The 15,708-nt window shown below is 40.3% G+C and overlaps 1 protein-coding gene across 2 annotated transcripts in view; it reads left to right on the top strand.

Annotated features, from left to right (window-relative positions):
- XRCC5 (X-ray repair cross complementing 5) overlaps positions 1 to 15,708 on the top strand; it is a 93,698-nt gene that overhangs the window by 30,369 nt on the left and 47,621 nt on the right. For both annotated transcript variants that reach the window (XM_032754583.2, XM_058438570.1), the window contains exons 13-14: positions 2,183 to 2,316; positions 9,071 to 9,264. In XM_032754583.2, the coding sequence (XP_032610474.1) occupies positions 2,183 to 2,316; positions 9,071 to 9,264 (328 nt within the window). The remainder of the gene's footprint in view (positions 1 to 2,182; positions 2,317 to 9,070; positions 9,265 to 15,708) is intronic.

Genomic DNA, 15,708 nt, shown 5'->3' with positions numbered 1-15,708 from the left:
GTCCCTAGGGCCTGTATCTTTATCTTCCTTCTAGAAATGAGTCTTTCTGCATCATGGTGGAGGCAGGCATGGACCTGATTGTATGGAAGTTGCCACTGTGTTACAGTATTACTCTGTCTCTACTTCCTGATAATTCCAAAATTTAAATGAGTAGAATATTTAATTTAATTATTTATTTATTTGAGACAGGGTCTCACTCTGTCACCTGGCTGGAGTGCAGCGGCATGATCATAGCTTACTGGAGCCTCAAACTCCCTGTGTATTAGTTTGTTTTCATACTACTGATAAAGACATACCCGAGACTGGGAAGAAAAAGTGGTTTAATTGGACTTACAGTTCCACATGGCTGGGGAGGCCTCAGAATCTTGGCGGGAGGCGAAAGGCACTTCTTACATGGTGGTGGCAAGAGAAAATGAAGAAGCAAAAGTAGAAACCCCTGATAAACCCATCAGATCTGGAGTGAATAAATCTAGAGACTTATTCACTATCATGAGAATAGCACAAGAAAGACCAGCCCCTCTGATTCATTTACCTCCCCCTGGGTCTCTCCCACAACACGTGGGAATTCTGGGAGATACAATTCAAGTTGAAATTTGGGTGGGGACACAGCCAGTTCTGGCTCATGCAATCCTCCTGCCTTGGCCTCCTAAGTAGTTGGGACTACAGGTATGCGCCACCATCGCTGGCTGATTTTTAAAATTGTTTATAGAGATGGAATCTCACAATGTTGTCGTGGCTGGTCTTAAACTCCTGGGTTCAAACAGTCCTCACATCTCAGCCTCCCAAGGTGTTGGAATTATGGGTGTAAGCCGTTGCGTCCAGCCCAGAATATTTTTAAAAACCCAGTTTATTGATAATTTATTTTGTCGACATAAATCACTCAGGATCTAAAACATTAAATATCTTCTGTTATCTATTTTCTGTGAGTTAACATTTGTTTACATTTTCTCCATTGGAAAAATGGAACATTAAAGTTATTTCTTGTATTTCCCAGTAGATGTCTATGTAGGGATGCAATGCCAGGATGATCTGGCCTCCTACTACCTTGTAGTAAGTGAAAATCACTGAATGTTCACATGTACAAGTACTGCCTCCTACCTGTTGCTGGGAGGGCCTTGAATTAGCAAGTTCAAGGTGGTGTTGGCTGTGCCATTGCCTGAAACCTCCCCTGAAAAGTCCAGAAACAGGTAGAAAAGAAATACCCGATGATAAATATCTGTATGCTCTTTTATTTTGTTGTAGCTGTACAAAAGGGATATTTGAAAAGGTGCAGAATAGAAGTATAATGTACTTTTTAGGAACTACTTACACTTTTCCACCTTTTGCCTGGTGACTGTGAATGTTCCAAAAATAGTGCCTCAGGTTCAACAGCTGAACTGCTGTGTGAATCAGCAAAATGAAAGTTACATGCTGTAGTTTAGGCAGAAGTATTTTTGGGAGAATTGCCTTTCATCCATATTGCTTTGGGCTGTACCGTTTTTATTGACTGAGTAGATGTTTATCGAGGAGCACTTGCTTTCTATTAGTATTAGGAGAGACCTCAGGAAAGAGGATGTCATATTTCTGCTCTCATGGAACTTGAGAGTTTGAATGGAGTAGGGTAAGATGTACGCAGGTGTGATCAGTGTCATGGAGGGAGTGAGAGAGGAGAGAGCTTATTCTGCCTCGGTAGATTGCGAAGAAATCAGCTTACCCTGATCCAATGGTGTCTTCCTGTTAAGGTGCTGTACTCTGATAAAACTTAAAGTCCTTAAAATGCTTATACTTCATCACCAGAGAGGTTTTTTCTTTTTAATGTTTTTCTTCTTTAGCTAATTAGTAGTTTTTAAAATATTAGCTCAATGGATACTAAATATTTTGTTCCAATCTCCATATAGGGATTGGTTTTCATATGGCTGTATTCCTCTGAAACAAACTCTCTGGCTTTTGATCCGATACTCCATTGTCAAAGGCTCACTGAATGGTAGAACTGGAACCTAATCAGTCAGTCACTCTAAATCGATCTTTTCATGGATAAGAAAACCAAGACTTGGGTTAAATACGTGCATAGCTAGAGAATACTTTGGCAGGGCCAGGACTGTATAACCTGCCAATATTGCTGTGGATAGCTCTACGTAGAAAGCGTTTGTTTTAGTGGAGAATAATGGAAATAATCATTTTTCTTTCTGCTTCTCTGTTAAAGAGGCACAGTTGAATGCTGTTGATGCTTTGATTGACTCCATGAGCTTGGCAAAGAAAGATGAGAAGACAGACACCCTTGAAGACTTGTTTCCAACCACCAAAATCCCAAATCCTCGATTTCAGAGATTATTTCAGGTGAGAGAGGAAGGATGAACAAGTCATATTTCTTTTAAATGAAAGAGAGCTAAGTGCAAAGTTTGCGGTAATTGGCCAGTCCTAAATAAATGTCTTCATTCTCTGAAGGCCCCATTTGCTCTATTTAATGGAAGAATAACATCTTCCTCTCCTACTTCAAAAGGTAAAAATATTCTGAGCTCTTAAAAAGAAAAATAAAGTTAGAATGCTTTCTTTCTTTCTTTTTTTTTTTCTGGAAGAAGGTTACTTTAACAAAAAAAATACAGGAAGGCCACTTGCCCATGCTGGAGTGCAGTGTTGTGATCATAGCTCACTGTAGCCTCAAACTCCTGTACTCAAGCACTCTTCCCACCTCAGTCTCCTGAACAGCTGGGATTGCAGGCATGTGCCACCATGCCTGGCTCATTTGTAAAAATTTTTGTGAAGGCAAGTCTTGACCGCTTGCGGTGGTTCACGCCTGTAATCCCAGCACTTTGGGAGGCTGAGGCAGGTGCATCACTTGAGGTCAGGAGTTCAAGACCAGCCTGGCTAACATGGTGAAACCCTGTCTCTACCAAAAAATAAAAAAATTAGCTGGGCATGGTAGCACGCGCCTGTAATCCCAGCTTCTCAGGAGGCTGAGGTGGGAGAATTGCTTGAACCTGGGAGGTGGAGGTTGGAGTTAGCCGAGATCACGCCCCTGTACTCCAGCCTGGGTGACCGAATGAGACCGAGTCTTTAAAAAAAAAAGGTTCCTAGGCTGGTCTTTAACTCCTGGGCTCAAGCATTCCTTCCACCTCAGCCTTCTGAGTAGATGGGACTCCAGGTGTATACCATTGCCCCCAGCCAGATGCCTCTTTTATATTTTTTCAGGCTTTTCTCCTGTATTGTATGTAAATAACACTTTTCTTCGTTTTCTATATCAAAATAGTAGGAGAGCTTATATGAACTCTATAATAATATAACATTGTTAGAGAAGAAGTGTTCTAATGCCACATTTCTCAAAAATTTCATAATTAAAGGGAGCATGGGGTCAGATAAAAAGTTTATACTGTGAAATTATTAAAGAATAAAATACAGAAAATATAAAAAATCTTCTGAATCTTAGGCCAAAGGAATTGGAAGGCAGAGATTGGATTAAGGTAAATCGGGGAAGTTGACAAGAGAGCCAACTTATGCTGAGGAAGGGGAGGGCTAGACCAAGGTTGAAGGAAAAAGGAATATTACAGTCCTGGATTCAGTTGATGACAGCAGGACATAGGCTTCTCTGACCCCCACAAAACTGAAAAAAAATTATAAGCAGCTTTTTTAGGCAAGCTGTTGCTCACAGAGGAGTAGAGGGCCCTTTTCTGCGGGTTGGGGGTAACAGGGCATGTGCTGCAGAGACCACAGATTCTCCCTTTCGACTCACTTCATGAAACATCTGTAACTGACTTAAATCCATATTGGGGCTTGTGATTTGAGGGATCCTCTACTTGAAAGAAACTGCCTGTTTTTTTGATGCTTGTAAATCTTTTAAGTAGTGAAAAAAATCTTTTGTTCTAAAATTAGAAATGTGAAGCTTAACATGTGAAGACCTGACTCTGAATACTCATGCCCCTCAATTTATGATGGGGATACATGCCTATAAACCCATCTAAGTTGAGAATATAAGTTGAAAATGCATTTACTACACCTAACCTACCGATCATCATAGCTTAGCCTCACCTACTTTAAATGTGCTCAAAACACTTACATTAGCCTACAGTTGGGCAGAATCATCTGGCAACATCATGCACTGTAAAGGTTGTCTACCCTTGGGAGCTGCAGCTTGATATCACTGCCCAGCATTGCAAGTGTCCTACCGAGTTCTACTGAATGAGTATTGCTTTCACACTGTTGTAAAGTGGAAAAATTGTAAGTTGAACCATCATAAACCAGGGGCCATCTGTACTCTAGCATGCTAAGTGTAATGAAGTATAAATTACAGATATAAAAATCCTTTGGTGTTTTATTGGCAAGTGTACTTGAAGACCTAAAGCCTTGTGCAATTTGTAGGAAAGGTAGGAGCAGACCAGTTCAAAGCTTACCAAAATGGTTCACTATGGAGAAAAAGAGAAACTTCTATTAATACTATTTTGCACACTTATCTAGGGTAGGTTGTATTTATCTTTAATAAATGTTTATTGGAATAACAAACAGATACAAGCCATAAATGCAGGCATTTTTATTTTCCAAAGCTGCTGCAAGCACGGGCTTTGATTTTTATTAGTTTGTTTTGTGGGGGAGAGTTTTTAATATGGCTTATCTGTATAAAGAAGTATCTTCACTAGGATACATAAACTTAAAACTTATTTATTGAGTACTAACAATGGACCACGTGCTAAAGATACTATAAGCTTCTTTTTTTTTTTTTTTTTTTTTTTTTTTTTAATTTTGAGATGGAGTCTCGCTCTGTCAACCAGGCTGGAGTGCAGTGGCGTGATCTCGGCTCACTGCGAGCTCTGCCTCCCAGGTTCACACTGTTCTCCTGCCTCAGCCTCCCGAGTAGCTGGGACTACAGGTGCCTGCCACCGTGCCCTGCTAATTTTTTTTGTATTTTTAGTAGAGATGGGGTTTCACTGTGTTAGCCAGGATGGTCTCGATCTCCTGACCTCGTGATCCGCCCGCCTCGGCCTCCCCAAAGTGCTGGGATTACAGGCATGAGCCACTGCACCCGGCTAAGCTTACTTCCTTTATGGACCCCTCTAGAAGAATAAGAAAAGTAGAGAGAGAAAAAACCAGTAGTTAAAACAGTGGTGGGAAAACACCATGAGAATAAGAAGAAAAAGATTTTTGCAAGTGGGTGACTTAAGGAAGGCTTTGCTGAGGAATTAGCATTCGGACAGAGTTCTAAAAGAACAAAGGGGGTGCATGTTGTAAGGAGAGCATGCCATGCAAAATAAATAATGTGGAAAAGCATGAAAATATGAAGAGCCAGGATGTGGATCCCTTTGGGTGCAGAATAAGTTCTGTATGGGAAAATGATGGAAAACGTGACAGAGAAGGTAAGTAGTAAGTTGGTTGTGAATACCTTGTATGCCGCACTCAGTCATTTGGATTTTACAGCAGTGGGTAATTAAAGAATTTTCAATGGCCCACTTGAAGGCTTAAGAGTTAAAGCAGTGATGGAGAGAGTGGAGAAGAGAATCAATTCTCAAGGCATTTAGAAGGTATAGATAGAACTTGAGTGAGTGATGGAAAATAAAGAGGAATTGAAGATAACAGAATCCTAGCTTGGGTGACTGAAAAGATGATGTCATCATTCAATGTGATAAGGAATACAGAATGAGCAGGTGGAAAAAATAATTCATTTATTTTCACAAGTGTTAAATTTGAGAAAATCTGTTGGATATCCTGGTACAGACACTCATTGGGAAGTTACAAACAGGGCTGCAGAGCCCAGAAGACAGGTCAGGTCTAAACACACAGATTTGAGAGTCCTCCTCATTGAGGCAGAAAGACAAGTGAGTAAGATTGGGAGAGCACATTGGGTGAGTAGGAGAGAGAACAAAGTAGAGAACCCCAACACATGAGTGAACAATTAGACATATAAAAAAGGGCTGTTACAAAACCAAACCAAATGTTCCTACCTCCATACCCCAACAAAAATCAGCGAGGTAGAAAACTAGGAGAAATGCATCTTGGAAGGCACAGGAAGAGAAGAGTTGGAAAGGAAAGAACCGCAAGTCAGATGCACAATGGGGAGTAGAGGTGAGCTTAGCAAAGGGTCTTTAGGAATTTGTAGTCCAGTTTGAGGACTTTGGGGACACACAATCAGTTGAGTAATGGTGTGCAAGCCAGGTTATAATGCCTAGATGAGAAAGACTTTCTGATGAAGGGAGAGAGAAAGAGAGGACACAGTAATCTATAGGAGGTTGTGGGATCCAGGAAGGCCACTTTTTTCTTTTTGAAATACCTACAGTTAAGGATAAATGAGCTTGGAGAAGGAGAGAGATTAATAATCAATTTGTTATCAAGAGGTTATTTAATTCTAATTTTGGAAAGAAATGCTGAAAATATATCTTTTATAAAGTATACAGTTAAAACCACTTTTTAAATAATTGATACAGTGTTGCTAAAATCAGTTTATTAGTAACTTTTGAGCTATTGTGGTCTGTAGGTTTTTCCTCTAATCTTTTTCAAATTGTAAAAATCACATCCAATAACAGTTGCTTAAAAGAGAAATAAATAAGTCAAGAACTGTGATCTCAGCTTCCCATCTACTCAGAAATGTCACTTTCTCATAATCCCATTTTTTTAGTGCATTGGGAATTTTTACCTGAATTAATTTTATAAGTATCTCGCTTAGCTTAATTTGCCTAAAACGTGACCTTTCAGAAAATACAAGAGGGAGGTTGGTACTTCAGAACATCTCCTGTAGATCCTTTATTATTGACTTATGGATGATGACACTGAAAAGATTGCCTGGGGTTTATGCTGAAAATCTGGAATGTTTTACAGTGGGAAGGCTGGGTAGGATACTTGTCCATTGGTTATTCTAGCCCTTTTCCAAGAAATGTCAATTGGATATCACAGATAGAATCTTCAGGAGTTTATGAGAGGTAGTCTGCTATGTTGGGTGTTTGATTACTACTTTACATCTTTAGGACTTTCTGAGCTGTTGAGATATTTTAATGAACCAAGGGAGAGCACTGTGAATAAAGGATTATGCATAATAAGAAGGTGGTGAGGGGGTAGATTCACAGAGTTTGGGATCTTTTGGATTTGCTTAAACAGTTTCGGGATTACCTTGCTTTACATTGAATAGGCCTGATATTACTGATGCTCAAGGGAAAGTCAAGTAATTAGGAAAGAAGAAAGCAGGCATCAAACTCAGACAAATGAATATACTATGGAGAAGGAATAGTTGTGGTTGGTGCTTGAAATGGGGAAGGGAGCAGGGAGAAGCGCATGGAATTTCTGGAGGAAATTGGTACTTAATTCCTACCTCAGGGTTTTTGGAACTTACAGGACATTGACTCTTGGATGATACTCACTATTAAACCTAAGCATCTTTTATTTTTTTATAATAGAAACTTTCAGCTTACGCTTTCTTCAGTGTAGGAAAGGAGTCCAGGGGATAGTATAAATCATATACTTTGTGATAGGAGCAGTATTTTGAAATTACAGGAGCTCTTCGGCTCCCTGCTGGTGTTTTTTTTTTTTTTTTTTTAGAATTACAAATTTATAAGCTGTTTAAAAGTGGGAATAGTTATACCTTAATTTTGTAATTAATCTTTATCGAAGGAAGGAAAACATCAATAAACTGATAGTTTCATTTCTTTGTTTTTTAATGACATCTAATCTTACTGCTTACCTTTCTATACTCCTTTTGGAGCATTTCCTTTTCTGGGCAGGCCAAGGCCTGGCCCAGTAGACTCGAGGCAGGATAGGTGGTTGAATGAGGCGGCATGCTGTGTAGAACTTCACTCACATGGGCAGTGGAGGATCTGCCCTGGCCTTGATCTTGGTGCCCCTCCCCCTTTGTGTTGCTTCTTGACACCGCTGTCAGCAACTGGAGCCCTGGAAAAGAGCACTTTATTCTTTCAGCCATTATCTGCCAGGTGCTTATTATGTGCCAGGTAGTATTTTTGGTGCTTAGAATTCATTCAGCAGTAAAGAAGAGAACAGCACTACTTGTAAGGAGAAGGGTTAGATAATAAACAAGTGAACTAAAAAACTGATAATTTTAGATAATGATGGAGGCTATTAAAAAATATAAAATAAGGGAAGTGACAGAAAATGACTGGGGTGGTAAGATAGGGGTGGAGGGGCTACTTCATATAGAGTGTCAGGGAAGGCCTCTCTGCAGAGATAGTATTTCAGCAAAGACCAAAATGATTTAAAAAAAAGGGTGAGGGTGGAGCTGACTCTGTCGAGGTTTAGGGAAAGACAGAGGAGGCAGAGGTAGCGTTAAGCCCAGGCCCCAAAGGTAGGATGAGCTTGGTGTATGAGCAAAGCAGGAGCCCAGCCTGTTGGGGTTGTGAGTGAGGGGAACAAGTGGCTGGTGATGAGATCGAGGAGGCAAGCAGGGCTGCATCATATGACCCTGGGGTATGGTGAGCAGTTCATTCTCGGACCACTTCAGTCAGGCAGTGGAAGGAGAAGCTGGGAGACCAGTTAGAAGGTGACTGGTAGGCCAGGGATGAGGTGATGGGGCCTGGGCAAGAATGGTAGCAGTGGGGTGGGAGAAAGGTGGATGGACTTGTGGAGAAAAGTGCAAACTCAGCACTCGGGGACAACTCAGTATTCTCATCTCTTTTGCAGACATCTCTCTGGGACTCACTGAGCATGGGCAGCTTCCCTGTAGCCACCTGTTTCATCAACCACATGGTATTCTCTGAGATAAAGTGAGGGAGAAAGCACAGCATGATTAAGAGAGATAAAAGGATTATAACAAGAAAGTTATAATACCAGATTATCAGGTCTTGGAATTAGGTATTTTGGGGAATCTTGTATATTCCCCAAGTAGTAAAAGCAACAGCTTTGATTTATAAGGTGAGGCTCCTTTCCAGGAGGTCCAGAGCAGAAGATACTGTTGCTAAGCTTGGATCTGTTTTTACAGTTGGTTTTAGGTATTGACCAATATCCTGCCAACAAAGGTGGTTCTGGGTGAATCCTCTTGATTGTTTTTTACATATGGTGTGAATCACTTAGCCCTCCCACACTAAAGATGGAAGATCCCTGATCAGAAAATATAAAGAAGCCATATATGTTTCCATCTGTGTTTTAAAATCCTTACTTTTTCCAACAGTGTCTGCTGCACAGAGCTTTACATCCCCGGGAGCCTCTACCCCCAATTCAGCAGCATATTTGGAATATGCTGAATCCTCCCGCTGAGGTGACAACGAAAAGTCAGATTCCTCTCTCTAAAATAAAGACCCTTTTTCCTCTGATTGAAGCCAAGAAAAAGGATCAAGTAACTGCTCAGGACATTTTCCAAGACAAGTAAGTACTTGGTATAGTTGGATTTAATGTTGGGGTACGTAGGATTTGTGGTCATTTTGGAGTGGCTTTGGAAGTGTCACATAGGGGTCTATGGAATTTAAAAGGTGGGAGAAAGAAGCCTTTTGCTATTTGGCCCTTATATTGAAATACTGATTTCTTATATCTGTCTGCTGTGATCATATTTTATTCTTGCTGTTCACCTTGGATTTAGAGCTATCTTCTGGGCTAATGACTTTTTGATCAGCATCAGATTCTTGGTGAATTATATATAATGTATAACCAGATAAGTTTCTGAATATCTAAGGCTAAGTGTCACCCTTTTTAAAGTAAAGTACTGAGAATGAGTGTATTGAAGATCATAGGTTTTTTGGGTTGGGAGGAGATTAGATGTTGGGGATGTCAATGAGATTTTTGGAGGAAAAGTGGGAATGAGAGTGAAAAACTATCAATTCTTTAGCCGTTCTATTAGTGTATCAGTGATGTATTTGGTTGTGCTATTGGGGAGGTATTTGTAGTTCAAGGATTGCAAAATGCTTTTCATATACACTTAAATCAAGCTTACAACTAGCTATTAAGTTTTTTCCCTCTTCTGTTCACAATCTGTGTCAGCTTCCATTCAAAACAAAACAAAAATAAAACAAGAAGAAATTGTTGTTGCTTATCCAGAATTATTTGAGTATGTAAAATTGATTTTTACCAGGTTTAGGTCAACCAGTTATTGGTGACTTTTTTTTCTCAAGCCAGAATAATCTATACATTTCTTTTGGCTGTATTTTGAAATCTGATATTAAACCATGAATTTTTTTTCCTTTTTTATTTGATTTTTCTCTCCACAACTATCTTTATTGACAAAGCTTCTTATTTATAAATACCCCAGTGGAGAAGTATTGAGTAATTTCTGGAAGTCTTCACAGGTTTCTATAAATCGTTGATTTAGAGAATTACTGTCTAAATTGAATAGAAAGCTGTGCACATTCTGTGACTTTCTAAAGGTTAACATCCAAGCTTTGTCAGAATTGAAAAAAAAAAAATCATGCACTTGGTTCCTCCCCTCCAACTGCCCGCCCCCTATAAGACCATCTCTCAAGGAAATTGATAGATTGTTTCTTGATAGATTTTATGATGTGCATTCCTTACACATCCTGGAGAGGTTTTCATTTCTGTTTAGTCTATCATCATTCTACACAAGAAGACTGTCACTAAAAATTCACTTTCCCCCTGCTATCCTTACCTACCTTCTGGATTTGTATTTTAAAACAGTTCAATAAAAGTCTGCAGCCTTTTCTTTCTATGACACCTTGCTCTAGTCTCACTGCAATCACAGGGCTATTCTCTCTCTGTGTGTTAAAGCTCCAGTCCATGATCTTGATTACCTTCTGGTGTTGTGGGAAAGAAATGGGCCATTTTCTGCTCTTCCCTTTGATTAAAATGTAAATTAGCTAGTTAAAAAAGCACACCACCCAGACCCAGAAGGATGCTGTTCTGTTGTTTGATCCCTGTTGTGATCACACCTTTGGCTCTGGTCCTGCTGGGCACTCTTCTGGAAGCTTGAGTGTGCTGAGCTTCTTGTTCTTTGCTCCCATAATGGCTCGCAGCATAGCTAAGTTAATCTTGCAGGGGCCTGAGAAGTATCTTACTCACACACACTTGCTCATGCTCCTATTCTCTCTCTCTTCTGAGAAAGCTTAGTTTTTAAGAATTGCAGAAATGATTCATTTAGCAAATATTGAGTACCACCTGTATTCAAGAAGAATGATTCAGTCCTTTCTACAAGGTTCTGAAACCCCTCAATTTTGATGATAAAGCTCCAGTCAGTTCTAGAGGTAATTTTTCCAAGGAAAGAAAAAATTGCCAACAATTCGCAATGTTTTTGTATATATTCGTCATCTCTGGATCCAGGGTACATATTTCCAGTGGAGGGGAGAGGGGCTAAGATCAGGAGTGGACAAATGTCTGTTCAGGCAGTTTAATCATCTTAAGAGCTGGGAATCATTCCAGTTTTTTCACTTGATATGATTTTGGTGAAATAATTTTACCTTTATGAGATTTTCTTCACTTAAAGAAAAATCTCAAGAGATATTATAACAATGAAATCACAGATATTAAAGCACTTTGAGCAACTGTCATCCTTCACTTAACGACAGGGATACATTCTGAGAACCGTGTCGTTAGGCAATTTCGTTGTGTGAATGTCACAGAGTGTACTTACATGAGCCCACATGGTAGAATCTACTACACACCTAGGCTATGTGGTATGGCCTTTTGCCCCCAAGTTACAAACCCGTGCAGTGTGTTACTATATTGAATACTGTAGGCATTTGTAACAGAGGTATTTGCACATATAAACATATCTAATGATAGATGCCTAGGGAGGCTGAGGTGGGCAGATGACCTGAGGTCAGGAGTTCGAGACAGTCTGGCCAACATTTTTAGTAGAGAATCCCCATCTCTACTAAAAATACAAAAATGAACTGGGCGTGGTGGTGTGTGCCTATAGTCCCAGCTACTCAGGCTGAGACAGGAGAATCTCTTGAACCTGGGAGGCAGAGGTTGCAGTGAGCTGAGATCATGCCACTGCACTCCAGCCTGGGCAACAGAGCGAGACTCCATCTTAATTAAAAAAGAAAAAAAAAGGTAATGCTTTGTGCTATGATGTCATGACAGCCCTGATGTCACAAGGCAATAAGAATTTTTCAGTTTCATTATAATCTTATGGGACCACCATTGTATATGTGGCTCGTCATTAACCATAACGTCATTTTGTGGCCCATGAATGTATTTGGAGGGAAGGCAATAGTCAAAACCTAGAGCAATAATAGTATCATTGTCTATAAAAACATTGAACCTTTGAGAAGATCTGATATTTGTCTTGGACTTGTTGAATACCTAGTGTTAGAAGTGATTTCTTCATTTCAAGAGGATAAGAGCACCAGTTGACACTGTAGTCCCAAAATATACTAAATATTACCCTCATCATGTAAAAGCATTGCTTCCCTTTATGTTGCTGTACACCCTCGAAATGAAAATGTCATCTCTTGGACAGAGAACTTGCATGAGAATTCGGACATCTCAGGTCTAATCCTGCTTGTGCAGCTGATGTATATGTGATCTTGATTTCTGTTTATCTCTATGCAGGTGGTCTAAAGCTTTCTGCTCTTTTCAGGTCCACGAAGACTCCTCCTCACTTACTCTCAGCAGACATCCTCACTTGGTTAATGGTTAAGACTTCAGACTCCAGAGTCAGCCAATATGAGTCAGACCCCTTGCTCTGCAGTATGGCCTTAGGCATAGGTTACTTATCCTCTCAAAGCCTCAGTTTCCTCATGGGTAAAATAGGGATAATAGGAATATCTGTCTCATAGAGTTGTCATGGGGGTTAATGCGAGTGGTGTATGCCGTTCATTCTTGTATCCCTAGGACCCGGCAAAGTGCCTAGCAAATAGTAAGAACACAGTGTTTAGAGTAAATGATTTTAAAAATCCTAGTCATGTGCCTGGCATGTTAGCAGTGACAATGACAGTAGAGGCCAATAGGTGGTGTATTAGTCTGTTCTCGTGCTGCTATAAAGAAATACCTGAGACTGGGTAATTTATAAAGGAAAGAGGTTTGATTGACTCACAGTTCCACATGGCTGGGGAGGCCTTGGGAAACTTAAAATCATGGCAGAAGGCGAAGGAGAAGCAAAGGTCCTTCTTATGTGGCAGTAGGCGAGAGCGAGTGTATATCAGCACAGAAGAAACTACCTTACATAAAACCATCAGATCTCATGAGAATTCACTCACTATCACAAGATTAGCATGAGGGAACCGCCTCCATAATCCAGTCACTTCCCACCCGGTCTCTCCCTAAACACCTGGGGATTACAATTCAAAATGAGATTTGGGGCTGGGCTCAGTGGCTCACGCCTGTAATCCCAGCACTTTGGGAGGCCAAGGCAGGTGGATTACTTGAGGTCAGGAGTTCCAGACCAGCCTGGCCAACATGGTGAAACCCTGTCTCCACAAAAAGAAAATAAAAAATTAGTTGGCTGTGGTGGCACAAGCCTGTAATCCAGCTACTCGGGAGGCTGAGACACGAAAATTGCTTGAACAGGAGGCAGAGGTTTGCAGTGGGCTGAGATCACACCGTTGCACTCCAGCCTAGGCAACAGAGTGAGACTCTGTCTTAAAAAAAAAAAAAAGAGAAAAAAATTTGGGTGGGAACACAAAGCGTAACCATTATCAGGTGAGAACTCCGCAGTTTTCTGGCCCATCTTATCTCAAAACTTACCTGCTTTTGCGTGTACCTCCCTTCTTTTCCTGTCTCAGTGAAATAGGGTATTTATTTCATCCTGCCTAATGTGAATTCCTTTACCTGTGCCCTGGATCCTTTTTTTTTTCTTTTTTTTTTTTTAAATTTTAGTTTTTGAGACAGGGTCTCTCTCTGTCACCCAGGCTGGAGTGCAGTGGCACAGTCACAGCTCAGTACAGCCTAGACCTCCTGGGCTCAAGAGATCTCCCAACTTGAGGATCCTCAGTAGCCTCCTGAGTAGCTAAGTTTTTTATATTTTGTCGGGATAGAGTCTTACTTTGTTCCCTAGGATAGATTCCTTTTTCTGCCTCATCTGGTACTTTAGGCCACTAATAATTTCTTCTCTCTTTCTGTATTTTTAGCTTCTCCCTCGCTACCACTAGCTCCTTTCTTCTCTCATGTTAAATTTCTTTCATTTAACACAAAATAATCCCCCTAGCTTCTTCCCTCTAATTACTACCTGTTACTAATTACTAATCTAATTATTATCTTTCCTTCCAGAAGCCAGGCTCTTGGAAGAATAGTCTATTTTGCAACCTTTCTCAGCTCTCATTCTCACCAGCTTTTGCCCCCACCACATCCTTGCAATTCATCTTCCAAAAGACACTAACTGCTAAATTCACTTCGGCTTTGTGGTCCTTTGCTTTCTTGACCTCTTTGAAGCACTTGACACTGTCAGTTATTCCTTTTTTCTTGAGTCTCATATATCTGTCTTAACTTCAGCTTCTCCAGGTTTTTCTTTTTCAGTCTTTGGCAGTTCCCTCTCAGATTCCTGCGGGGGCTGCTTTTGTGTGTTTTTGTGTTGATATTCTGTAGGATTTATCCTCAGAAACAGCAAACATTTATTGAACCTTATGCTGAAGATAATGGGAGGCCATTAAAGCAAGGGTTTTAAATCAGGGTTCCAAAGATGATATCAAGGAATCTGTGAACTACCTGAAATTATATTCAGACTTCAAAACTTAATATGTTAAGTGCTTTACATGATGCTAAGTGCTTTACACACATTATCTCTTTGGACCCACGTTGCCATCCTATGAAGTAGATTCTTCTGTTGACCCCCAACTTAAAGCTCAGGAGACTCAGGATTAGAGAAGATAAGAAACTTGCCCAAGATTGTAGTTGGTAAGTGTTGGAGTAAGGATTTAAGTGTAGGCAGTCTGACTCCAGAGCTTGTACTTCAAACCGTAATGCCACTTTGCCTTAGCAATGCATGTCCCAAGACCTCTTTTTTATTTCAGAGCCTCAAAAACTACTAAATATCCATTTTCAGCCCAGATTTCTATCCCATCCACTAAACAGCTTAGGTGCCTGTAGGCCCCTCAAGTTCAGTATGCCAGAAATGGCTTTGTTATCTGCTTTCTTCTTCCTGCTCCTTTCCAACCCCTCTTCATGCTATTATTCTCTATTTCAGTGAATGACACCTAATTTCTTGGGAGTCTTCCTTTTCTTTTACATTCTATCTGTAATTGGTTTACCAAGTTGTATTACATTTACCTCAAATCTAACCCTTTCACTTAAGGTTAGTCTGGTGGCTAATGGCATTGATTTTGGGGTCGAATTTGGAGCTAAACTCAAGCATTTCCCCTTAAAAGCAGTTGAAATTGGCAAGTTGCTCAATGTCAAGTGGCAATAACAAATGCCTGCCTTCCAGGAGGTTGGATAGGAGAATGGGTGAGTACAGGATTAGTTCTTTCCCCTTACTGTGTGCTTTAAACAAGGGATCGAACTTTCTTGAGGCTTGGTTTGCTCATCTGTAAAAGGATGCTGATAATAGCTAACTCATAGGGTTGTTGCAAAGTTTAACTGAGATAATTTAAATGTGCCTAACATAGTGACTAGCACATGGTAAGCATTAAAAAGAAATGTAAGCTCTTAATAGCATCGCCCACTGCTTTTATGTAGGCCTTCTCATTTTAGCCTGTCTCACTGAGATAACCTCTTCACTAATTTCCCTAATTTGTCTTACCCCTTTCCAATTCATGCTGCCTGCCTCAGCTTCCCAAAGTGCTGGGATTACAGGCATGAGCCACCGCGCCCGGCCAGTGCAACTATTTTCTATCCTCTGAAAGAGATAGGCTGCCTATCACAGTATTTTGTTAATTGTCTATATGTATACTTAAATTTTTATTTGGCTGAAGGTGTTGATGGTAT

This window comes from Hylobates moloch, unplaced genomic scaffold (genome assembly GCF_009828535.3).
Source record: "Hylobates moloch isolate HMO894 unplaced genomic scaffold, HMol_V3 SCAFFOLD_1, whole genome shotgun sequence".
Classification (NCBI taxonomy): domain Eukaryota; kingdom Metazoa; phylum Chordata; class Mammalia; order Primates; family Hylobatidae; genus Hylobates; species Hylobates moloch.
Note: the sequence above shows the minus strand (reverse complement) of the source record. Positions and strands in the feature narration are given on the sequence as shown.